General features: G+C 36.9%; 1 protein-coding gene across 3 annotated transcripts in view; it reads right to left on the bottom strand.

Moving 5' to 3' along the window:
* The window catches only part of PCDH17 (protocadherin 17), a 97,368-nt gene that overhangs the window by 22,065 nt on the left and 47,849 nt on the right, over nucleotides 1-27,454 (bottom strand). Inside the window, exon 5 of one of the 3 annotated variants that reach the window (XM_051626475.1) lies at nucleotides 7,365-7,448. The exons of the other annotated variants lie outside the window; for them this stretch is intronic. Within the exon in view, the coding sequence (XP_051482435.1) occupies nucleotides 7,365-7,448 (84 nt within the window). The remainder of the gene's footprint in view (nucleotides 1-7,364; nucleotides 7,449-27,454) is intronic. 3 annotated transcript variants of the gene reach the window in all.

Genomic DNA, 27,454 nt, shown 5'->3' with positions numbered 1-27,454 from the left:
TTTTTTATCTGTGTCTCTTTGATGTACATATAGATTTGAAATTGTAGAACAGATCCCAGCAAGAGATTATTAGTTTGAGGGTGGGTGAGTCTGACAAAGTTACAGGACAAAGGCAATTTACTGTATTGCACTGACACTTCATCAGAGATCACCTTCATATACATACATAAACATAAATCTTCACAAGAATATTCTTGAATATACATCATAGAGACAAAGCTGTGTCTATAATACATGCCCATGTACAAGCTCCCCGTCTACAAGAAGGGCCAGAAGGAGTATTTGGGGAACTACAGACCTTGGTGCCGAGGAAGGTTGTGGAGCAGATCATCTAGAGTGCCATTATGCAGCACGTGCAGAGAAACCAAGTCATTATGCCCAGACAGCATGGGTTCACGAAAGGCAGGTCCTGCTTGACTAACCTGATCTCCTTCTTTGACTAAGTGACCTATTTAGTGTTTGAGGGAAAAGCTGTGGATGTTGTTTAGCTGGACCTTGGTGTCTTTGACACTGTTTCACACAGCATTGGCCTGGAAAAACTGGCTACTCGTACCTTGGACAAGTGCACACGTCTCTGAGTGAAAAAGGTGGCTGGATGGCCAGGCCTAAACTGTTGCAGTGAATCCATTTGGTGTCCGGTTATAAGTGATGTTCCCCAGGGCTTAGTGTTGGGGCCAGTTCTGTTTAATATTGTTATCAATTATTTGGATGAGGGGATTGAGTGCAACATCAGTAAATTTGCACTGAATTGGGAGGGAGTGTTTATCTGCCTGAGGGTAGGAAGGCTCTACAGAGGGATCTGAACAGGCTGGATTGATGGGCCGAGGCCAGTTACGTGATGTTCAACAAGGTCAAGTGTCAGGTCCTGCACAATGGTCACAACAACCCAATGCAAGGCTACAGGCTTGGGCAGGAGTGTCTGGAAAGCTGCCCTGGCAGAAAAGGACCTGGAGGTCTGTGAGGGACCAGCCCTCAGGACTTATATTTGCTGGAATGAGTGTCAAAACTCCACTGTAAACCCCTAAACAAAGTCTTGTTTGCATCCCAAAAGGCCTGCCTGAGAGGATGGAGACAAAGCTGATGGCCTGCATATGGTCTGGGGCCTGCATGTACAGTGACTGAGATAAGGATGGAGGGGTGGAGGGGGCGGAGGTCCACTCCAGCTGCTCAGACTTATGACTCAGACACACTTGCCTATCCTTGCAAAACAAGGAAACTAGGCCTATAAAACAGGGGGCTGCAATGGTGGGCTTGGGGAGCCTCACTGACACCAACTCTCCCCTTTTGGCTGGCCCAATGCTGGATCCAGGACTGGTGATTTTCTGTTATCTATCTCTCTAAACTTTTTGTCTCCTACTCTCTTTCTTCTTTCCTAACATCATTAAGTAACTCAAGGCCTAGACAAAATTTTTCTCAGGTTGTGCAGCTTAAGTATATACGTGTTGTATTCTTGCGATCTAATTGTCAGCTTTTATGATCGTACAACCTAAGATAATAATTGAAGCATCTGTATTCCTTCTGTAGCTTTATTTAAACCTAATATTCAAATACAGACCTTGAGTGTCATTTCACCTTAATCTGATCAAGGGGTCTTGGACAGTCGAGCATTTCCTCGGACCACGACATTTTAATCACTCTCCCTGGAAGGACCAAGTCTGAGACACAGGTTGGATCCAGCTGCATCTGGGCTCCTCTCTGAGAAGGAATTTAGAAAGCAAGGGAGTCCAATCTGAATCTCCCTGGGTTGCCCTACTCAGGTTGTGACAGGGTCTTTGGCAATAACTGGCTGAATATGAGCCAGCAGTGCTCTAAGGTGGCATGGAAAGGCCAACAGCAACCTCTCTTGTATAAGAACGAATGTGGTCAGCAGGACTAGGGGAGGGATTGTTTCCCTGTACTTGGCACTGGTGAGGCTGCACCTTGAATACTGTGCTCATTTTTGGGCCCCCCACCACAAGAAAGACATGGAGGTGCTAGAGCAAGTCCAGAGAAGGGCAACAAAGATGATGAAGAGTCTAGAGCGCAAGTCCTGTGAGGAGCAGCTGAGTGAACTGGGTTTGAATAGGCTGAAATAGGCTGCCAAGGGAAGTGGTTGAATCACCATCTCCAGAGGTTTTTAAAAGACGTGTAGATGTGATGCTTAAGGACGTGGTTTGACACCAGACTCAGTAGAGTTAGGTTAATGGTTGGACTTGATGATCTTAAAGGTCTTTTCCAGACAGAATAATTCTGTGATTCTATGGTCTGTGATATATACATTTGCATATTTGTCACACAAAAAGTAGTAATTATTCCATTAATTATAGAAAGAAACCATGTTAAAATGGAAAGTATGAGAGTTAATCTCACAAGTCACATCGCAGAACAAAAGATACAAGACTAGCTTTGACCCTGTAAACCTCCTATGCTGCAATCAAGTACAGTGACAACAAGCTGGAAGTGTTCGCTGCATGAAGAGGTGAAAAGAGGTGATTATAAGAAGTGTGAAGACAATTCTATATTCATACAGCATTGATCATGGAGTGCAAGGACATCTGTTAAAATGCTTTCTCTTAAGAAGAAGAGTAAAAGCAGCTAAAAAAATGACAGAGAATAATTTAACAAGATGCGAAAATCTATTAGAAAATACATATATTGTAATCTTTTTCTATCATAGAAATGTATCCTGTCCCATGAATACAACTGGTGATAATCATGAGTAATTAATAATTATATCAAAAACCACCTGCTCATCTGTCATGCACAGAATAAATCTGTAGCATTCTCAATACATGCTGGTATTGTTTGCATTTTCCCTTTCTCTTATGGAGACCTCCCAGGGGCATGCAAAATCCACCGCTCAGTGAAGTGAACCTGGTAGCAGATCAGAAGCTGAGAAGCTATTAGTTGTCTCTAATTTATTATTCTAAATAGAAACTGTCTGCTTAATGAATATGAGAAGGGAAAGAAAAAGACAACTCCCCTCTGCATTAAGTACCTGTATATTTTTCCACTATTTGCAAATCAAATGTCTTGCCAGCCTCTCAAGAGTCTCAGGAACTAGATTGCTTGTTCCTGATTTTTGGAATGTCATTTCATTGACAATTCCATCTTCTGACTTTCCATCTGCCACCAAAGGAAATGTAAACTTTTTCAAAATTCTGAACAGTTTTGCCCATCCACTGGCCTTCTGTCATCTTTCTTCCACTAATATTCCTGGCCATGATAATTTTGTCCTCCTTGAGCTTCTCCAAAAGGCTGTTAGCCTCCCTGTACTTAGTTCTGCTCACTACACCTATTTCTGGTGCACTGTGTACAACGGTAACATGCTAAGAATACCACATAGTTCCATGAGTAATGGAACTAATTAAAGCTTATTTTTTGCAAATCTAATGTGTCTGCTTGAAGCTTTCTCTGTAACTGAGGCATTGTTAATGACTTTCTTCAGCCAGGAGTCTTCAGCGTCTACTAATCTGTGTCAACAGTTTTTCACTTACATTGGGAACTTATATAGTCTATTAAAGCTGTCTAATCCACAAAATTGGTGGAAATTTATTCCTGAGGTCTGTGTCCTTGGATAGATACTGGTTCAAAAGTTATGGACAATCAGGGAAGCAGACAGACACAGATTGCAATGTCATTGAGTTATTTCTAAAAAAAACCTGAAAATGTGTGTGAAAATAAAATTCTTTTTCTCTATAACTATTCTTGAAAGATTATTCTCTTTCCATAGGAGCTGTTTTAGATTTTTTTTCTTGAATTTTTGGAAGGCATCTAGGAGATCATAAATGCTACCATAAGCTATTTATTGGCTAAGTTTTTCAAATACCACTTCTGGAAAAGTCTATGTAACGTATGTTTAAACAATTTCTCATTGAGAAGTGGGTTTACCTGTTTAAAAAGATTCACTAATGCATCCAGGTTGATTTTGATGTTGACCTAACTCAGATGCTTCCACTCAGCATGCAGTACTACTTTGTACACAGATTTACACTTACTTAAGGAACTTATGTTGTACATAGCCCCAGATTCTGAAACTTGCATGCCTCTGAGGGAGAAGTCCATATAACAGATAGGTGTCTAACTTCCCATTATCGTACATGAAGACCTACTTAAGAGAGTCAAAACCATGCACAGACTAATATAGATATTTACAGCTGATCTGAATATTGTTGCTAATTAGGTGTATGAATGTGGACCAAAATTGCATTCCAAATGTCTGAATGTAGATGTAGGTTAACAACATTAGGCATAAAGACTTGAAAATACCTAGTTCCTTACCCTAAATACATCATTATTAGTCTTCTATAACAAGACACTTTGCACAGAATTTTGGCAGTGATTATGTGCAGAGTTGCAGAACAGATATCTGTTTGGGTTCTTTTTGTTTCTGTGTTAGGACAGGCCTATTTTGATTAGTCAGTCTTGCTACAAAACCATGCTATCTCTTTCACACCAGCTCTTAAGAAAGCTGTTTTGAGATGTTTTGGAAGACATGCTCCAGCTTGTTGGGCCAAGCTGCATTACAACACACAGCTCCACACTCACACATGGGTAATGAGAACCATGTCATCTTACACCAGTCAAGAACTAACTAAACTACCTTATATTCCTATCCTTTCTATAAGGATAAGGATTTCCTAGTGCTACTTAAAAAAAATTGAGCAGATTGGTTTTTTACACTTTAAGCAAAGGACAAGAAAGAGAAGTTTTGAGAGATTTCAGCACAATACTAACTGTAAGAGGCCAACATATTTCTATCAGATCAAAATATAAAGATTAGGAGGGCTAAAATACAAAAAGGTGAGGCAATACTTCTGCTGAGAGCTGTTTCTCTAAATCAGAATGGCAAGTTTACACTTCTCATTCTCCAGCATGCATTATATTATAAACATTCAACCCACAATAAATATCACTTATTTGGATACAGTTTTAAGTACCATTAAAGATCAGTTCACATAAGGATGGGAAATTTATGAGTATAAATCTGCAGGTCAACAAACTTCAAACCTAGCAAGCTTAAGAATGCCTTTTTCTACATGAGTAGAAAATATCTTTTTATCAATAGGTCATTCTGAAGAATTCACAGAATCACAGAATAGTCATGGTTGGAAAGAACCTCTGAGATCACCACGTCCAACCATAAAAACCAAAACAAAACCACAACAAACCACAAGCACACAACCTACTATCTCAGGCAAGTTCCACATCTACACGTTTCTTGAATACATCCAAGGATGGTATTCAAAGTACAAACAAAAAATAGTAAGTATCCACATAATATGTGTTGGCAAACATGCAGTAAGAGGGCGTATCTGGTATACACTTGCTTTACTTAAAGACAAAATTCTATTAAAACCAAACCAAAATAAAATAAAAATAAAACCAGTGATTATAAAAAAAACCTGTCAGTCCACCTTTTAAAACAGTTTATTTTCCTCATTAAGTCACAAATCCCTTAATAAGTTTTATTTCAATAGTTGCGGTTAAGCTCAGCCACATTAGGTGTGGCTCTGTTAGCTTTTTTTTTCCCCTTTAAACTGGTAAGAAAAAAAGAGGAAAAAAGAATTATGTAACACAAAAGTTTTTTCTCCAGCAAGCTGTAAACAAGCATGTATTTCAGCACATCTTTACTTGCAGATCTTTTTATCAATATTGGTTTTGTGTTATAGCAAAAACATGTAAATGTAACCAGTTCTATAATCTAAAATGAATAATTAATTTTGCTTTATGGGGGAAAAAAAGTTATTAATTTTAAAAGATGTCCAAAACTGGATGGTAGCAAAGCCCTAATTTAAGTTGATCCACACCTCCAGGGTTTTAATCAAAAAGAAGGTCAGCTGCAATTAAGACACTAGCACTTTTTATCCTATGCACATCTAGAGAATCTGCTTTTGGAAATGTATATCTGTAATGATGAACAGGAGAAATACCTTCTGAAAAGTATGTTTGCTTTCATGAAACATAAACTATTGCCAAATATGTGAAAAGCAAGATACTATTTAATATTTTGTTAAAATTTTTATTTTATTCTTCAGTCTGCTGTTTCTTAGCTTGTTTTTCTCTTCATATGTTCATGTTTCTCTCTCTCTCATGTTCCTCCTTCAAAACCCATAGTACAATGCTCTTTTGATATGAGATATATGGTTTTCTGAAGTGTCCATAAATTTACTGTTCCATTGAATAAAAATACCAAGAACTAAAAACAAGCCACAGAAGGCTGAACAAAACGTGAATTATTACCACCTTTGGTTATTTTAATTTGCATGTTGTAATCAGTTCTGGTATTTTCCTCATGAAGTACAGATTTAACAAACTCATAATTGTATGCTGACTGCAGTCAGATGACCCCAAGTGAAACATGGAGTCAGTCACATACACTCACACAGGCAAAAAGCAGAAATTATGTTTCAAGCTTTACATTTTTTGTTATGTATAGAAATTCTCACAATGCAGACAGGCAAATTGTAAATGAAAAAAAAATTAATTCACAGCTGAAATCAGTGCCTTGCAGTAAAGTAGGTAATAGTAAGACAAAGTATGTAATGCTTTAGCAAAAATTGCCTTTTCAATGAAAATTATGCTAGGCAGTAATGAGCTATATTGTGTGGTGTTTAATCTGCTTTAAAAAAGTGGGAAGAAATTCTTCTGCCCAGCTTCCAGGTATTAAGTTCATACATCTTTTATGTTGACATTTCAGCTTCAGGCTATAAAACAGAAGAACCTGTTCTACATCTACTGTTTAAAACAAGAGCAGAAAAACTAAACCTCCATCAATCTGCTGTCTTTATTTTATGGCTTATCTGTGGCAAAAATGAATCATAAGAAAGATTTGTTCTGATTCCACAGACAGATCCATCAACCCGCTGGTGCCCGTGAACCACACTTTCCTGTAGAGATTGGTAGTAATGGTGCAGTGCAGTACTAAACATGCTATAATATTGTGCTACTGCTATTCACTTGCAATTATAGTAAGGATCTGTAGTTAGAATATATCTAGAAAATGTGCATGCACACACCACACATCCAAAATAATTCAAGTTCACATGGTCACTTTTTCAGATCTATACCTCTTCCAAATGGCAAACTTTTCTTTTAGAAGCTCTATCAGAATGGACTCAAATAGAATAAGACAGTGGTATATTTTTTATTATTTTTTCAAAGGAAATTTCTTGCCAAACCCTTTGAATAAAAAATGCATACAAATAAAAGGTTTTTCCATGAAATTACTTGTGAGTTCTTCATGAAATAAAAGTCTATGAGTTCTGAGCTTTGACTTTTCAAGTTGTGACTTCTAATAAAACAAACCCTACACAGCTTTATAATCTCACATGTAAATTTTGGATCACAAGAGAAGAGAGCTAGCAGATGAAGTATTTGCTCACCTGAAAGAAGTAGTTCAACAGACTGAAGTCTACTTGTGATGGTATGTAGGGTGAGGATAGCAAAGGAAAGCAAAGTCGGGAATGCTTGAAAAATAAAATATTTTTAGTTAACAAGAAGAAAATTAAAACATTAGGGGAAGGATTCATATCACATCTGAATCCCTCTCCCAAAATGGTCTCTGATTTTATCTTAATTTTGTGAACAGCCATCTCTGAAAAAGTGCTGTAGCAGTTGCATGAAATCACACAATTCTTTTAGCTAAGGGCCAGTGCAGAGCACATTCAGGAGGAAGTCCCATTGAGGTACATAATCTACTCAGGGTGAAAGGGACTGTACAGTGGAATAGTGAGGCAAATTATTTAGTGTAGTAGCTCTGCATGTAGTTTCAGCCCTTTTTTTAGATAGTTCTGTCTTGAGAGCAATTTCATAATACATTCAAACCCAGTGCCAGAAAATATCAACTAAGTGAAGAAAAAAAACAAGACATTCTTAAAAATTATGGTTCTGTTTGCTTTAAAGCATGACACAAATGTGAGAAAAGAGGGCAGAAAAACACTCAAGTATAGTTTAGTGGCATTTCTTCTATAAAGATTGTGTAAAACGTATCTTGTATGGATTATTTGGGTATTTGCAAAGCATGATAAAAACAGCTAATTACATAAGCTATCAACAACTTCCCATGAAAAGAGCTTATAGGGTTTCTGACCTGATATCATATTCATTTAATCTAATTTATGAAACTGCTCAAGGAAACATTCAACTGCTTTCTGAAAGACTGACTTGGGGATTATTGGAGCTGTATAATTGTTCAACTGATCAGACTTAAAAAGAAACACTTTGTTTTACATTAATCTTGCAGAAATGGGCAATGAATTTGAGAAATAGATTGCTGTCTAAAAGCCTTGCCAAAAAATATCTAGCTGAGAGGAAGCACAACTATTTTTTTATAAGTCTCATTTTCTTATTTTCAATCTTTATTCAACATCTGTTCTTCACCACCCTCCTCTGTAACATAATTATGCAGAAATCCAGCATAAAACAGGTGGAGCAGTTAGTAATAGACAGCTTAAACATTTTTTCACACTGATGCCCTGCAGATGTTTCTTTCTTTTTTCTTTTTTTTTCTTTTTTTTTCTTTTTTTTCCCTTATAATTTAATTTGTTTCTTTCTTGATCTTGCAGTATGCTCTCACAACATATGGAAATACCTGAAGATCAGTCAGGAAAGTGCACATGTTTGTAAGGCCCTTACTGTGATAGGCAGCTAATTTAAAGGGAGAGTGAATTCAGTTTGTCCAGTTAAAGCAAAAGGAATCTGGTGGTATAATTTCTCACTACACTCACTCCAGGAAGAGTTCCAAGCCTTTTAAAGAAATTCGGTATAGAGTTGACAGTCTTTCAGTATATGTCTATGTCTATGTTTTGTTTTCTCAAAAATACGTTCACTTTGCTTTTCTGTATTTGACATAAACTCATTACATATTGCAAAAGTAATCATGGCTCCATGATAAATACTCCTCATTTTGCAATACTACTTTTCAGTAATTAGCACTAGACATTTAGTCTAAAAGAGATGGGAAAACGTTATACTGACAGGTGTTCTAAAGGTCCACTAAAATATAAGGGTTCCACCACACAGAAAAAGGTACAAGATGCTGTTTTCCCCTGAATTTCCAAGGAGTTCACTGATTAATAAAGAATCCTATTTCATCTGGAAAAAAAAATGGTTTTAAAAAGTTGGGGTTAACTTAGAAGTATTAAAATTCTGGTAAATCTTAACTTTTGTTCTCACTTGAAAAAAAAAAAAAAGAAAGAAAATACTGTGAAGAAATAGAATGGATTTCATTCTATGTGATGCATGTAAATAAAGCACAGTAAGTGTGATTGAACATACAACCTATTGCAATTAGAAGATTCTGTTTCCAGGTTCACATAAATACCTTAGCTGGAATTATTCCATGAATGTTGAATTGGTTTATAAAAGATTAATCCAAACAAGCATGATAAGGGTGAATGTTTTCCTATGAGTTTAGTAACGTACAGCTTCTCGGGTTTGTATTCTGAGGACTTAGTGACCTGAGACTTTTTTTTGGTATTGTAACTGGTTTAATTTTATATTCTTGGTATTTGAGACAACAATTGTATATTTTCCATATTTTCTGGCAGACCTATGTAAAAATTGTTTATTTTATTATTTTTCCAGCCTGCATGTTGCATGAAATTTTGCATTTATGTGGAATTTCACTCTCATATTTATTATATTATAGTTGGATGAGATACTATGCTTTATTAATGAGACATCACGTAATCTGATAGCTCCTGTTGGAGGAAAAAATATTATCTATTTAATTTTTCTCAGAAGAGGTGATGAATAGTTAAAAATTAGCAGAGAAGACACATGTGAATTCCTAGTTTATCTATGAAACATTTGTTCTTTGAGAGGGTCACAAAACTGCAGGTTCTAACCTGCAGGCTTTAAAGTAAAAGACAAATGATGACACTGCAGTAGTAAAGTAGGTCTGACACAGAAGAATAAAAAAATGCTTCTTGACTAAAGAAAAAAAATCTGAATTATTAGCATTGTTTCTTTGTACAAAATTATATGTGAAATAGTTAAAGGTTATGAGATTATTTAATTTTCCTTTGTTCTTCTGGAATATGTCTGCTTTCCCTCTCTGGCAGAAGGTTAAAAAAGGTTAAAAATAATTTTCAAACGAAAGAAAACCAACAACCCCCCAGCAAAACTAAAGTCCAATTTCAAATCCCCCCTTGTGATAAGGTAAGAAAAAGTATTTGATTTTTTATTTTTTTTAACAGAAGCTGCTTTAATAATGAAAGATTACATGGATAGCTTTTGTAATGTGCCCAGTCAAGTTACCCATAAATATGTGCATATGTAACAGAAAAATTCTTTTGTAATGCAAAATTCTGCTTGTGAAAAAATAATATTTTCATGAAGGAGTTATTCAGCATAAGCTTGAAAGGGCTATCTTTATAGTTTCACTTTTAAATTATCAAAGTTGCAGAAAACTCTTTTTGTTCCACACTGTCCTCACCTGCTCCCAGCAAAGGAATCAAAGCAGAGGAAGTAGCTTGGAAGCAGGCAGAAGATGTTAAAAAAATGTGAGAAGAAACTAAATATCCTGCATCTGGTATATCCTGATATTACCTTGGAAGTCTGCTTAGAACTACCTGCCACATAGTGTGTTGCTATTTACTGTGCTCTCATGTGTGCGTAGAAAATCTGGATTCTTGGAATTGATCCAGACAGATTGCAATTTAGAGTGAATTTTCTTAGATTATCAGTGTGTGTGATTTAAAAAAACAAAAAAGAAAAAAAAAGAAAATGAAAAATAAAAATGAAAAAACCCCACAGCATTTTCCATACAAACACAAAATGCTCTTTTGTATGAGAATGATATAATTTTACTATGGTTTCTGGAAGGGTTTTTCCGCACACGATCATAGATTGTATGAACAAAACAGTAATGCAGCACTGTGTTGTTGCACTGCAAATTAGATCCTCCTCAGGTAACTTCACACAACCTCTTCCAAGCACCATAAAACTTTCTTTAGTTTCAGCATTTACTGATAAGAATTCTAGTAAATAGATACTGTAATAAGTTACTACAATTATTTAATTTGCAGTTTTATATTTGGCCCATTAATCACTATGCTGATTTGAAAAAGATGAGCAATTACATGGTCTTAAAATTAACAATATCACCAAAGTCATGTTGTCAAGATATCCAGAGGACATTACTTCATTACATCAGAAAGAGCAGTACACAACACTGCTACCAACAGTGGATGTCCACTTGTTAAACTTTACATACCTGATATATGTTAGAGCAATTCTAGGGAACTAATTTTATGCAAAACCAGTCATTCCTAGATTTAAAGTACAAGAGCAGAGATCAGTAGCTTCTTGTTACTTTTTCTTCTTGTGAGAAAAAAAATCCTTTCTATATATGAAATTCATTTTTTTTTTCCTACCATTCAACAACAAGAGATTTTGTGATTGCTGTGAAGCAGTGTTTCATATGTAATAGTAAGTGTCTAGTTACTCTAGAAACACAACATCATTTCAAGGTTCTACCAAGACATGATAGCCAGCAGAAGAAAGTAATGAGGGAAATTTTCCTGGCTTGAAAATATGTTATTTAAAAAGTTGACAAGCCTCAATTAGACACATCGGTATTTTTTGTTTTCTTCTTCCATCTGTCAGTCTGCTCTATACTGAGCTTGCAGTTCACTAAAACCCCCTCAAAGAAAGATTTCCATCTTATTTTCTTGGACATACACATGACGTGCACTGGCAGATTGATATTTCACATGGTGAAATCCCTCCTGAATTATCTTCAACTTTTCCCCCTTTATTTTCTGATATTTCATTTACATTCTTTTCTATTTTCAATATTTGTGCTGCTCTACATATTGTGATAATTGCCTTTCACCTCACAGAATCATAAAATGTGTGGGGTTAGAAGGGACGTTTAGAGATCATCTAGTCTAGCCCCCCTAGCAGTGCACAAGGATCTTTTAAACTAGATCAGGTTGCTCAGAGCCCTGTCAAGCCTGACCTTGAATGTTTCCAGGGGTGAGGCCTCCACCACCTCTCTGGGCATCTCTCAGGAGATCTCCAGATTTCATCAGCTTACAATTTTCTGCCATTGTTGTCAAAGTTCTCAGGAAATAAGGTTTACCTGGTATCTGCTACTTGAATCTGTAGTCTTGTAAATATACAAATACGTGCAACTCTGCAACTATTAAGTTAATGTTATAAAATATATATTTCTATACAGAAAAAATCTTCAGGCATGATAACTTAATTTAAAATTAAGACCCTATTTATGGGTCTTTTATTAAATAATCAAAAAAAGAGTTCACTGATCCCTTGTTTATAATGGAATAGAAAAATCTTGTGTGGGGGACATTTTGACATGAATATGGTCAGAGTTCAGCATTGCAATTGTCTTCTTACATGAGGCCTTCTGTGTCAAGACACAAGATACTAACTTACAAATGCCTCAGACCGACCATACCAATAACGTTTGTTAAAAACATAGTTCATATTCAGAAGGCTTCCTAGACTGTTGAATACGCTTCAGCAATATGTTCAAGTTATGTGTCTGTGCTGGTTTGGTGTTAGTTTTTTTTTGCTAGCGGGGGGGAGGGCCACAGCAGTGGCTCTGGTAAGAAGCTGAGAAGCTCCCCCTGCTCCAAACCCAGCCAAAAATGCATTAGAGGGACAATAGATGGGCCTCAGCGATTAACATACGAAAGAACTGAGGTAAGAGCTGAGCAGGGAACCACTTGGGGGAGAAGAGCTGTGAGAAGGGAGGAGAGGAGTGCTGGTGGTTGGTGAGGAAGAAGGGGCAGGGCCCTAGTAGAAATTTCCCTGCAACCCGTGGCGAGATGGCAGCTGTCCCCCTGCACTCATGGAGGAACGTGGTGGAATGTTCCCTGAAGGTGCCAAGAGGGGTGAGCTTGGCCCATAGACTTGGATTTTGTGGCCAGTGGATTTGCTGCCAGTGGACTGATTACGCAGCTTTGGAAAACCCCGGGGCTGGGGGAATTTGTTCCTGAAGCAGCCCGTGACTCTGTGGGAAGCCCAGGCTGGAGCAGCTCCAGACCTCTTGGGAAGGACTCATGAAGGAGAGGTTCATGGAGGACTCTCTCCCATAGAAGAGACCCCATGGAGAAGCAGGGAAGGACTGTAAGGAATCTTTCTTCCTGAGGAGGAAGGAGCGGCAAGAACCAGCAGCCTGTGAACTGACTCTAAACCCCATCCCCTGTCCCCCTGTGCTGCTGGGAGGAAGGAGGGAGAGAAACTGGGAACAACATGATTTGGGCCTGGGAAGAACGGAGGGGTGGGGTAACACATGCAAGCCCTGCTCTTTGTGTTGTCTGTGTCCTGTGTGTGTTTGATTAGTGTGAAATTATATAATTATTTTTTCCCCAAGTTGAGTCTGTTTTGCCCAGGCCCGTAACCAGTGAAGAACCCTCCTTGTCCTTTGTCTCGACCCATGAGTTTTGTCCTCCTCGTCCCAGAGTGTGTGTGTGTGTGGGGAAGTTGAGTGAGTGGCCATGGGGCTGTTTCTTTGTTGTCCCACTGGGTCCAAACCACGACAGTGTCTTATAAAAGTCCCAAAATCCAATAAAGACATTCACTATAAATGAGGATCATACTCTTGAGAAGATCAAGAAAATCTGAATTATGCCCTTTGCAGCTTAGAAAGACAAACAATGACAACTGGAAAGTGGCTGGTACTGATCTTAACTAGAACAGTCAGCTAAGTCTTCTTGCCTTTATTCGGAAAAAGAGAATTTTAGTAAATTCTAAGATGTTCACCATCTGTAACAAACTGACATTCACTATCCAATGACAAAAATCCTGAGAAAGCTCATGAAGATGTTAATTAATAAAACATCTAAGCAAGCTTAATATTCTTGAAAATTCAGTCTGGACTTGGGTCATGGCACAGACTTGATAGTAAACTGGTTGTTGATCTAAAGAGAAAGACAAGACATTTATTATTCTTATACTCCTGAATTTCTGCATTATTTAATACTGTCAAACATGAGATCTGTCTAGCTTGTTTGAGCTAGGGAAAATGTGCTATATTTTTGTCGCAAATTAGTACTAATAGAACCTATCCTCCACAAATAAGACCCACAGTTTTGGTGAAAAGCATACGTTTCAGTATATTTTCAGGTCATATATCATGATTAGATGAGATATCATATATATTTGGTGATACTGTTCACATAATATGGACTGAAAAGCAAACAGCTTGCATGTAGCAGACAGCTTTACCTCTCCTTATCTCAGGAAAGTGATGCTACCTTCACCATGGAGGTACTTGGACAAGATCAGCTCCTGAAGGAAAATTTACTAGTTCAGCAGAGTAAATGGTCCTAAAAGACTCACAAAAGTATAGTAAAGCTCTCACAACTACACTGCAGTCTCCTGGGACTGAAATTGCACCACTATAAAGAATAAAATAATCTGTGTTCTGTGGAGGCTACATTGCTTAGATAGGTAGATTAAGAAATTAGCCTTTTTACATTCTCTACCTACTCAGTAGAAAAAGAGAGGCTCTTTTGAGGGATATTCAGTTCTAATTCTTAATACAGAGACAAAAACAATTTTAGAGTAAGCTTGCTCTCATATTCAGATACCAAAAATGAGGAAGAAGAGTCGTTAACCTTATGAAGTTCAACAAGGCCAAGTGCAAGGTCCTGCACCTGGGTTAGGCAAACCCCAATACCTGTACAGACTGGGAGAGGAATGTACTGAGAGCAACCCTGCAGAGAAGGACTTGGGGTTGCTTGTGGATGAAACAGTCGTTGTGAGATGGCAGTGTGAACTTGCAGTCCAAAAAATCAGCCGTATCCTGGGCTGTATCAAAAGAAGCATGGCCAGTAGGTCAGGGGTGGTGATTCTGCCCCTCTGCTCCACTCTGGTGAGACCCCCCCAAAGAGCACTGTGTCTAGCTCTGGGACTCCCAGCACAAAAAATACATGGAGCTGTTGGAGAGGATCTAGTGAAAGGCCACAAAAATGGTCAGAGAGCTGGGACCCCTTTCCAAAGAAGACAGGCTGAGAGAGTTGGGTTGTTCAACCTCGAGAAGAGGCTTTGAGGAGACCTTATCAATATAAGCCTTTTAATGCATGTAGTGTGCTTTTAAGAAAGATGGAAAGAGATTTTTTACCAGGAGCTGTGGTGAAAGAACACGGAGCAACAGTTTTAAACTGAAATAGGATAGGTTTAGATTAGATATAAGGAGGAAATATTTTACAATGAGGGTGGTGAGTCCTTGCCCATTGTAGGGGGCTTGGACTAGATGACCTGTAAAGGTCTATTCCAACCCATACAGCTTTATGGGTCTATGTTTATGTAGGTTATTTATCTTAGCTTCTTGATTCTTTATTACTATGAAGTTGTTACAAAAGACAACCTATAAATAATATTTTCTCTTTTTGCTGATTGGTTGCAAAACTGTCAAGCCAAGCAAAAAATGATCAGCCTATGCTCAGGTCTTCACTTTTCAGATATGAAAAATATATGACATTTCATAGCTCAACCAGAACTAGAAAATTTAACTAGAATTGGAGTCCTTTGAGACACAGGCTACCAAAAATGCATTAATTTAAAGTTGAAGCACTCAGCTGTTTTCTCCTTCTGGGGAAAAAAAATGAAAATCTTAAGTCAAGAGCTTAATGCACTACCGGGAGGTACTCAGATACTGCTGTGATGAGTATCAACAGAATGAATGGGAATATCTAATACATAGTAAAAGCAAGGTGGGAAAGGGTTGACTCTTAAAAACTATCTGCTCTTCTTGTGATAATTTGGCAGCATACCATGCATACGTATTTATAATTGGGGTTTTTTTGTTTGTTTTTGTTTTCATAGAATCATAGAATCATAGGGGTTGGAAGGGACCTCGAAAGATCATCTAGTCCAACCCCCCTGCCAGAGCAGGGTCACCTAGAGTGCATCACACAGGAACGCATCCAGGCAGGTTTTGAATGTCTCCAGTGAAGGAGACTCCACAACCTCTCTGGGAGGCCTGTTCCACTGCTCTGTCACTCTCACAGTAAAAAAAAAAAAAATTCTGATATTCACCTTAAACCTCCTATGCTCCAATTTGTATCCATTACTCCTTGTCCTATCACTGGTCATCACTGAAAAAAGCTTAACTCCATCTTCTTGACACTCACCCTTTACGTATTTGTAAACATTGATGAGGTCACCCCTCAGTCTCCTTTTCTCCAAACTAAAGAAACCCAGCTCCCTCAGCCTTTCCTCATAAGGGAGGTGTTCCACTCCCTTCATCATCTTTGTGGCTCTCCACTGGACTCTTTCCAGCAGTTCCCTGTCCTTCCTGAACTGAGGGGCCCAGAACTGGACACAATACTCCAGATGCGGCCTCACCAATGCAGAATAGAGGGGGAGGAGAACCTCTCTTGACCTACTAACCATGACTATGAAATGATGACAGTAACCTTCTCTTTTGAGCTGTGCCCATCTGATAGGACTTATTTCTTCAGAAAGAGATACGTGCCTTTCACTTCCAAATTAAAAACATGGCTGGAAGGCCTGGATGCTTTTAAGTGACTATATTTTGCCAAACAAAAATGCTAAGCATAAGCATGAATTAACTAACCTGAACAAAACTAGAAACAAACCATCCTGCTGGATGATAGCACTCTGGAATGAGTGCAGCATAAAGATTAATATATATAAAAGATAAATTGTGAGGTGGACCACAGAGTTACTGTTACCCTTTTTTCCTGTTGGACTCCAGTTTTGAAAAGCAAATGTAAAAACATAAACAAAAAAACACTTTGAAAAAAACAAATCAAACCAAACCGAAAAGCCCCCAAACCCCCTCAACATTAAAAGATGTTTAGTGAAGGAAGGATTTGAGTCCATTAACCTTGACAGAATTCTCTTTGCCCTAAGCAATCTTTGTGCTTTCATAACAGGAGCCACCAATGTTCATTTGGAGACTGAGATGAAAATACAACTGTATTTCGCTCATGGAATAGTACTCATGTTTTGTTAAATGTACCCACTTAGTCACTGACATAGACTTGCTTTCCCAATGCACCTTAAGAGAAAGTGCAATTATTCAAATGTGGAAACTTCATATGATTTATTTTTTTTATTGCTCATGTATTCTGGTAATTTAGGCTGTGTCCAGGATGTAATGTAATCACCTTCAAATGTATTGCTCTAATCTGTAAAGAACTGCCACGAAGTTGCAAACTTAGACTTCTAAAAACAGAAAATTACATAGCTGTAAACAAGGGAAAAACACTATATAGAATTCTTGCTAGAAATTGAAAATATGATTAGAAGCAATGTTTCTGATCAGAGGGAGTCAAACTAATAGAATTTGTTTAGCCAGGAACAAAGAATAAGAAAGGGAAAAGCATAGGGAAAGGTGGTGAAAAGATTAAAAAGACATGCCTTATACAAAATTGGAAAAAAGATTATCAAAAGCTAAAAAGCTAATTATGATATCAGAGATAGAAGCAGTGTGCCATAATTAAGAGGTAATAAGAGAAAAAATCAAATAGCAAGGTGAACAACAGTATATTATTAGCAGGAATGATCAAAAATACTAAATCAGAAAGACAGAAATGGTGATAGTGCAAGAAAAATTAGGCAAGAGCACCAAACACGTGAAACAGAAGGACTGTTAATTTTAAAATGTTAGGGGTGAAATGCCATGTAATGATTGAATTAAAGGAGTGTGCCAGAAGTCACACGAATGTTACTAAGAGTGATTAAGAGTAATCAGAAGATGAAAAAATGAACTGATTTGTTTTTAAAAAGAAAAATCAGGAACTAAGAAAAGTAATGGTGGAAAATTAAATAAAATTCACAAAAAGAACAATCTAAGCCATTTGAAAACACCACTAATATTTGTACAATCTAACTAAATGTATAGTTATACGTGTATATATATACTTCTTCATGCATACTTTGTGCCCATCAACAGTACATGAAGTATTACACCAAAATGCATGTATAATAGTAATACAATCCTAAACCATTCAGCTGTATCACAAATTATAATTATCTGGGACACTAAAAGATCATGGCAAAAGCTAATCTAATAAGTCTTCCATTATCCTTTAATACTTTAAAACTGTGCTGTGAGCTAAACAGTTGTCAAAAATGAGTTCTGTTTACACCGAGCTATCAGTGAAATAAACAGAGCTCACTGCTGAGCTCTAATTACAAAAACAAATTTTTGTCTCTGTAATCGAGCCGAAAACCTTGGTCTTTTTCTCCTCCTGCCCCCCCTCCACACTTTCCCTGCTTCCATCAGACTTTATGCTTATTGGAGGCACAAAGGCAGATGAAAGTACATATGTAATTTGTTGAGCAGATAAGAATTGTAAGAGAGGGGACATAATAGAAGGACCCTAGCAGATAACGCTGATTAGCTGCTGCCTTGCAGTGATGAGGTCACAGAGAGCACAGCGACTACTTTATACCAGATATTGTATTTCACTTTAACTCAGCTAATGGCATACTCCGGTCTCTCTAAAGTGCAGTGGCTAAAGTGTGGTCTACCAGATAAGTGCAACCCACAGCTAACCTCCTTCAGAAGGGAGGTACAGACTGCAGAGGTTATGCAGAGAGGCATAGGCATCTGTACTCTGCTCAAGATCATATGGACTGCCATTCTCTATATCTCCACATGGCATATGTAAAATCTGCAGTTGTATACACTCTTATGCAAATATTTGTAGAAAGTTGAGTGCACACAGATTCAGGGACTGTGCAATTAGTATGTCTGCATCAGAAGGCTGAGTTCAGGTTTCATATTGTGAAGCACTGTCCATAGGAATGTCCAACATGAACTGAAGTGGACTAGCTCACTACTTACCCTGTCTTGTAAGTTTCTGTTTGTTCTTACTGGGGAAAGATCACTTGCTATTCTTTTTGCAGCAGTAAAGTCTTACATTGTTAGGCACTTTGATGTCCAGCTCCCCACTTCCCAGCCCTCTTGCCAATATTTTTCTTCTATCGCAATCACAGATTATGTAGTGTCTGGCACCAATACAGACATTCATGCCTGAATATGAAATGCTGACTGCATAGTAACAGCCATGGTTGCCTGTTCCATCACTTCTCTACAGATATGTAATTCATTTCTTGGAAGAAATGCTATTATAATGCAACTAAATATAACACGGCTCCTCAGCAGGTATCACTGTGGTGAGAATAGCCCATCACAGTCAGACTGTAAAAATTTGTTTTACACAAGCCAGTCTCTGCTTGTTCACTGTCAGAGACAATACATTTTGCATCATCACTTACGTTGTTTTCCTTCTCTGGCATGATAGTTACAATCTAAATTTCTCAGCTCTGTGCCCCAGGGACTAAAGCTATCAAAGTACAAGGAAAGCAAATATGCTAATAAAAATGCAATACCAACCGATCTCATGAACAGAACCAGTCACCTTTGATTTCCAGCATGCTCACAGCCCTATCCAAGACAGTTGCCAAATTACTACTTTAAAAGACTGAAAGCCCACATGAGAAAAGCTCTTGTTTTATAAGTAACTGGTACCTAACACACACAGCCTAGTTAGGGTAAGAATACTGATTCATTATAACTAGTACATAGTTTTGCATATAGAACTCAAATCAAGCAAAAGATTACAGAAAAACTTTATTATGATGGCAAAGTGTACTATTCCTTTGAATGATGAATTACAAAAACAAAAACTGAAAAAATCCAATTAAATCTACTTTATTCCTACTTCCTACAAAACTACACCAGATCTAAAAATTTAAGGCTCATTTAAAGCAAATGGAGTGGGTCATTAACAGCTTATTGAAGATGTCAATCAACTGGAGAAGTGGGAAGAATTTAAACACATGCAAGTACCGGCAGTCCTCATGCCTGATATTTTTCTTCTTGTTCTACTAAGGAGAAAATTTTGGACTTGCACTCTTATTGGAACTAGAAATTCCTCCCAGTATAGATTTCCATTAATAATTATTTAATAAAATATGTCCTCTTATGCAGAAATGTTAAGAAACCTCATGCCCTAGAAGTGGAATGTCTGCCTTCTTTATCTAGACTAATTAAATACAAATAAGTTAGAAGTTTCCTGTTAGCACCCTGGGATTTTTAATACATTTGACTAGGTGCATTGTTTATTTCATTTGCAAAATCTGGCTGCTACAGATGTTGGAATCTTTAAATTTCTTTTCAACTTGTTTGTTTGTAGTACAAGTCTGAATTTGCTGTTGGAACACAAATTATTTCACAGTAGCCATTCATAGTTTGCAAGAAAATGCACTATTCTTTGATATCTGTCTTCTAATTGTCCAATTTAAGATGGGAGAGTGTAGAGTCATTACTCTAAACGGAAGTAAAATATGAACAGAAGTCCACTGTTTGCTCAGTTCAGAATGATGAAACTATACATTTGCTTGGGTAGTTACTAGCAAAATAGGACTGTAATACAAACAAAGAAGAATAAATAATGACTAATAGTGGATCTTTTAAGCTCTCATCTGAAAATAAGATTTATAATTAAGATGTTTCCTTTAAAATATTATGCGATATGAATAGATAATAGATTCCATCTTGCTGTAGATCTATTTTGATAATTTGAAAATCTAACCTTCTGTTTAAATTTTAAGACATACATTTTTTGCATACTGAGAATGAGCATTCACTCATGCTGCATACAAAGCAAGTAGCTTACATTAAGAAGATAAAATAAAATAGGACAAAATTGAAGGGACAGATATTGTAGAGTTTGACACTATCTTTTAACATTTTACCTATGCCTAATAGGAACCTTTATTTAAAGGACGTGATTTTTTTAGAAGACAAATTAAGACCTTTTTCTTTTGTTGTTGTAGCATCTATGAAAATGCACATTAAAAATTCTGTGCCAGGATGTGTCTAATTCCAGAAAGATGTATAGACTGCAACAGACTAAAGTAACTGTCCCCTTCTTCATTTGGTAAAAATAATACTTTTACCCAGAAGTGTAAAAAAAACCATGGTAGTTGCTATCTTTTTGTTTTGCTTTAAGCAGCTTTGCAGTGTGGATTGCTGATCTTTTGGGCTAACAAATATCACTAGGAAAGATAGAAGCAATCTTCTCCTTTCTTTAGACTATGGTTCCACAATATATAAAACTAAGCCAGACTAGTACTATCTGGCATCCACTCTGGATTAGTTTGAATGTTACTGTGAGTAGGTTCAAGTGGCTAAAAGAACAGAAAAAAAATCCAAATAGTTTTCTTTCAGCTCACCTTCATAAACGAGCTTGCTGCAGGACCGCATGAACCTTTGTTCTTTTAAAATCTCCATGTGGAGAAAAGGGAATGTACCATGTTGATGGAACCAGGGCTGTTTTATCTGATTTATACCAATTAAAATTGTGAAAGTAACTTTCTGACATCGGAGAGGCTGTGAACGACCATGTGCTTATCATGAACTAACACTTGTCATGGACAGTAAGACACATTTTTATCCCTCCCTTTAAGTTATAGGTTTCCTTCTTGTTTTAAATACATTAATGCCTTCCTAGGAATTGTCCTTGTTTCCACCACCAAAGAAAGCCGGTCACAGAAGAGATTTCTCGGGTACAAATTCTTCAGAGTGAGCACTCCCTATGCAATCCTGGACCACAAGATACATACTTGCTGTATGCATTACAAAGACAGCATAGGTAAAGCTGCTACTCTGAGCAACAAACTGATGGACTTTAGTCTTACATCTGCTTGAGGAGTAAAGTCATCCCAGGGGTGTCACAGAATCTGAAGGTTAAAAAATAACTGATTCAAGGTCTTCTAGTGGAGGAAGGATGTGATGATGGAAGAAAAAAAGATTATTCTGAAGCTCTATATATTTGAATGTAGTTTTTTTCGCTTTCTCAAATTATGTATCATATCCTTATTTAAATAGTACAAAGCCTTAAGATTTCATTAGACACCCAGAAAAAAGAACAAGAATTCCTTGCTCTTACCTCAATAAATATTGCCTCTTTTTTTTAAAGTTGGATTTTATAGCAACAATCTCTTGCAGTGATGTCTTCCTGTTCGTACTATTGTAGTTAGCATTATGTAGAAATCACAGTCAAGGACAGAAGCATAAAATGGACAGAACAAGAAAACTAGTCATTTTAAAGGACTAGCTACCAAAGCCTATCATATCTACAATTAATATTTTCCACTGGTTCTCCTAACTTTCAATGCCAGTTCAAGAACCTGGCCATAACATTTAAAGCTTTACTGAGCAGAATGCATCTGAGAATAATTCTCTGTTCACTGCACAATGAGACAGCTGTGTCCCTCCAGGCCGCTCTCACAAGTGTGAAGCTCTGAAGACTAGAAATAAAATGTTCTCAGTTGATGGCTGTTGTTTGATGGAAAATACACATCACAAGAAATAAACAAGGGCTCCAGTCAGATTCTCCTACACTGAGGAAGTAATCAAGCCAAGAATAATAATGAAAGTCAACAAAACCAGAAGCTAAACCAAAGTAAATAAAACCTGCCATGTCTATAGGTTAAGGGCTGCAAAGTCAAGCCTGTCATGAATACCTCCATGGCTACATCAAAAATGTATGGTGTAGATCTACTGAGATGTACTTATTGCTTCTAACTCCCCGTCCACATACCGGATTTCCAATTTTTACATTAAAAATAGGGTACAATGAGAGACAAATGAATTCAACAGAGGTGTGGGGTCCCATCCAGGATTTTTTCCCAGTAAGCAGTTAAGCATGAAGAGGTCTCACAGCTAGGCTGTGTTGATACCTAAATGATTGAGGTTGTTGGTTCTCACAAGCTGTGTTATGAGGCACTTGGAAATGTGATTAAGAGGTAGGTAAGATCTGAATCCTATGGACCTTAGTGAATGAATGTGCTGTATCTTTCTTTGTTTTTTTACTAGAAATATAATTCTAAATTTTTGTTTGCATCTTCACACATTTTACAAGGAAAGAGTTTGATATAACACTGCTTTCAAATTTTATTTATTATGTGTGCAAAATCTCTCTCCTTGCACACCATTCCTGCAAAATAGCTGGAAGAGCTACTTTAGAATCAAAAGCATTTCTGCTGCATAGAACAAATGGCAGGATATGCTTGAAGAGTTACACGGCTGGCAGTCGCCACTGAGAATAAAGCATATAATGCTAATTCTCAGCATGCATCAGGATGGAATTCAAGCTCAGCTGAACAGAGTTGCAGGTATCCTTGTCTACCTTTGAGCTGTTCAACCTGACAGTGCAGTGTACCATAGCTTTACATTCAAACCTGTTTTGTTCTTTTCAGTAACAAAAACCTGAATACAGAAATGATGGCATTGCTCGTTTGAATCAGCAAGCAAGCTATTAACAGGACATGGCTGAGTCAAATATTCCCCGAGTTTCAGGTTTCATTTCAACTTCTTTTTAAAACAGAAATGGAAAGAAGTTTGTTTTTCTTGTGGTTCCAGATGAAGGAATTTAAAATAAATATATATTGTAATTGAATGAGAAACTAAGAAAAAAATGTGAAACCTCTCCAATATACTGAAAGACTCCTATCCTTGTTACCTTGTGACTGACACTCTGTGGAGCTCCAAATGTTTATTAATTCTCTATGGATTCTTTGGCTGGATCTGAGTTGGTAAATGTGAAAAGTGTCACAGCAGGAAACTGTCTATACCGTGTAACTACTCTACTTCTAATGTCCATAGGGCTGGAATGATACTGGGCATGCCTTAGGCCTAGGAGCCAGCTATCATTCTGGCAGGCTATTTCTGACATGATTCAGAAGTCAGTGAAGTCAGGAATCACAGCGCTGTGATCCTTCTGCTTAGTGTAATGGTCTTCTTGGATTTTACTTTGGTCCTTCACAAAAATTCTATGTGAAAAAGAGCCTTGATGATTACAAAAGCAGGTGACTTTTCTGTGCTGCAGGGTAAAAGAGACTACAAGTATGTCTGTTGCCAGACCATGGAGCTTGATTTCAGGGTCAGAGAACCCTTGCAAGTCAGAGTGTCTATGGTTATGAGCACAAGGTTAAGAGAGTGTTATCTTATAGGATCTGAGCAATGGTGAATAAAGCTGATTACCAACATACTTCGTGTCTTCTGACTCTCCACTTACCAGATCCAGCTATGAAGCTTCAGTAAACCCCATGAAGCTATGGCAACTTTATTAGGAGCCAGAGCAACCAAAATGGATCTTGGCACAGAACATAAAGCAGGTGTAGATATTGGGTGGAAAAGCAGCCTAAAGCATTGCTTTGATGGAAGAACTCCACAGTGCATTGGTGAACACCAGAGCACGTAAGACACCTGTACTTTTGTCTGAGGCTACACTGAAGCACTCTGAAAAGTTAATCTTTATCGATTAAACAGATGAATTTTAATATTTGTTTAAACCACTGTGTGGATATTCTTATCCTCTCATTGTTATACTTTTATTCTTTTCCTTATTTTTATTCTTATTCAGAACTAAAATTCTCCTGATTCACTTTGCTCCCATTCACTTTGGAAATTATTTAAACTCAGCCAAAGTAAATGTATTTCAAGCCCAAGTAAATATATCTACACAGAGATTAAAAGTTATTTTTCTCACCCATCCATAATGTCAATTTGGACAAATTTTCACAGCTGCTTCAGTGTAGAAAAAGGCAAATGACTTGTGCTAGAATGAGGATAATAATTAATAATAATAATAATAATAATAATAATAATAATAATAATAATAATAATAATAATAATAATGGATGTTTGCATTCCTGGGTGGAATTCTGCAAGAATGACTTGTGAAAGATCTGTAATGGGACTTTTCAAAGTACTGGAAATGTCAGTCAAAATGATAACAGGGTAAGGATCAAGCCTAAAGTAGGCACTTGGCCAAGTGTGTGGCAAAGGAGCAATAAAAATATCATTAAAATACTGACTTTTATATGCATAATTATTTTTATATCAAGTAAAAATGAACATTGCCACTATATATACTTAAATGTTACTCCTATTTGCCCAAATTCCCAGGAACCGCGAGAGCAAAAATCAGGAGGTGAAAATATGAAAGTGTTGGCAATCATTTGACACTACCATCATAATGTGGTTTATTCTTCCAGAAAAGGGAAGAAAAACTTGAGTGTTAGTAACAAGTATAGCTATCAAGTATCTTTCATAAAAATTCATTACGAAGAGACAGACTTGCATCAATTGAATCACAAGTATAAGATAAAATTCAAGATGAAAATGAGACAGCTATAGATCTCTATAACTGATCTGGAATAAATGTATCTTTTTTTCTTTTTTTTTTTTTTTCTTTTTTCTATCTTTCTGTTATAGCCTAAGAAAGAATTAAAAATTACATCTCATTTCCGCAAAATTTCCATAGTTCTGCAGAGATTTTGTCTCTACTTTCTGATTTTAGACACTAAAATTCACATACTTTTTGGGGGTTTAAAATTGACTTAGGTAAGAGGAGGTTATACTTGAATTAGTAGCCAAGGAACTGTTTGTAAAGAATGGAACACATCTAAGACGGGTAGGCATCATACAAGCTAGCATAGAAAAAAGGCTGGTGACATTTGAATTGGTTATAAGACAGTGTGTTTAAATCAAAGACAAGTGACAGGCATAGAAAAGCAGGTAAAAAAAAAAAAAAAAGGATAAGGTAGAAGTTAACTATATTTGGAAAGGGAATAGAAAAGAAAAAGTTCAGCAAATAAAATTGCAGTTGAACAGGGTACATAAAAATTGATAACCAGGTTGAAACCAAAATCAAATATTTACTTTATTCTATAAATCTTTTAAGTTTCAAAAATAAGAACTGCAGCAGCCGGTTCTAAGTGGAGAATGTGATGTAACAGATACCTCACAGAAGCATTGGGAAGAAAATACCCAGTGGAACCCAGTGTAATTATAATGCAAACATACAAACTATATAGGAATGACGAAGTACATTACACGTAAAACAACCAGTTGAAGGGTTCACAAGAGGATTCACATTGCTTACTAGATTTATTTCTAAGCATTCAACAGGCCAGGTTGAAAATGTAATTATCTATGTGGTACACTGTAGTGCTGGCCATAAAACACTCAAATCTATTGTCTCTGAAGAAAAGAAAAAGGCAAAAAAATCACGACAGTAATGTTAAATTTAAAAAATGGGAGCCATCTGAACATGACAAAGCTTTTTAAAAGGAAATTGAAAAGGACAAATAAAAGACTAAATGCTTGCAGGTAGCATGACAGATTGCTTGAAGATACTATATTGGGAGTTCAGAGTAACTGTATACCACTTATCAAAAACACTTTTAAAGGACATAAAAATAGCCAGCATGGTGAAACAGCAGAGTAAAAGAGGCCATTAGAAGTAAAAAGATACCCTTAAAGAAAAAAGTGGGAATTGTTTGCAAAATAGGAAGAGAAAAATGCATAAATCAAACAATTAAAATGCTATACTATTGTAGGGAAGGATGAAAAATGTTTTGAAGATAATTTGTTCATGGCATAGCAAGTAATGAGAATTTTTACCAAAAAGTCTGAAAAAACGAAAACCTGCCAGAGAATCAGTGAATCAATAGGGTTGACAGAAAATGAGTATATAATGCAACACTGAAAGAAGGTACCCACCTCTCACAGGGGAAAAAAAAAAAAAAAAAAGGTCTGAAAAGAAGGAGCCCAGGGAGACTCCCACAATGGAGTTATTCTGGGGATAGAAATGAGTCATTAAAAACTGCCTGCCTGCAACTGTAAGATTAATAGACTAAGTTTTAGAGAAAATTGGTAAAATGACTTCTAACCTATAAGCAGACCATACGGAACCCAAATATGAAATTGGAGTGTTGTAATATTATCACTTAAATTAGCTCTGGTACCAAACAAATGTGAGTAGTAAAATCTGAGAGTGATTCTGAAGAGCTGCAGATAGATGTCATGCTACTGAATGACTACAGTAAAATGGCACATGAGAAACAGTGTCAAAAAATGCAGGTAATATACATGATGAAAAACAGTAATAACTCTCAGTACACAAACTATGGACTCTAAAACAGATCTTTGCATTATTCTGGACATGACATAAATGAAGATGTCAGCTCATAGCTCATCAAGAGATCAGTTAGAATAAAAATAAATATTGGAAAAGGAATAGAGATTAAAACACAAAACATTGCTCTGTTTAAATCCACAGCTGCTGTGTCTAGTCTTCTGCATGTAGTTCTGCTGATGCCATATTCAAAAGATGATAATAGAACTGAAGATAAAAAAGGGCAGTAAAGATGATCAAAGTTATGAAAAGGCTTTCATAAGAGAAGACATTTAATAGACTAAGATTTTTTAGCTTGGAGAAAACACAGCAAGGGGAAAATATGAAAAGATTTTTTGAATTATGATTGTCACTGAGGAGACTAATGGGAAAAAATTGTTTACTGTTTCTCCTAAAGCAAGAACTAGGCACTGCCAATGAAATTACTGGGTGGCAGGTTTCACTCAGCAGCAGTATGTTTATACACACACTTAAGTATGTTGTGGAGGTCATTGCACAGGATATTATTGGATGCCAAAGGTCCA

The sequence above is a fragment of the Apus apus genome, chromosome 1, assembly GCF_020740795.1.
Source record: "Apus apus isolate bApuApu2 chromosome 1, bApuApu2.pri.cur, whole genome shotgun sequence".
NCBI lineage: Eukaryota > Metazoa > Chordata > Aves > Apodiformes > Apodidae > Apus > Apus apus.
This window is presented reverse-complemented; position numbering and strand designations above follow the sequence as displayed.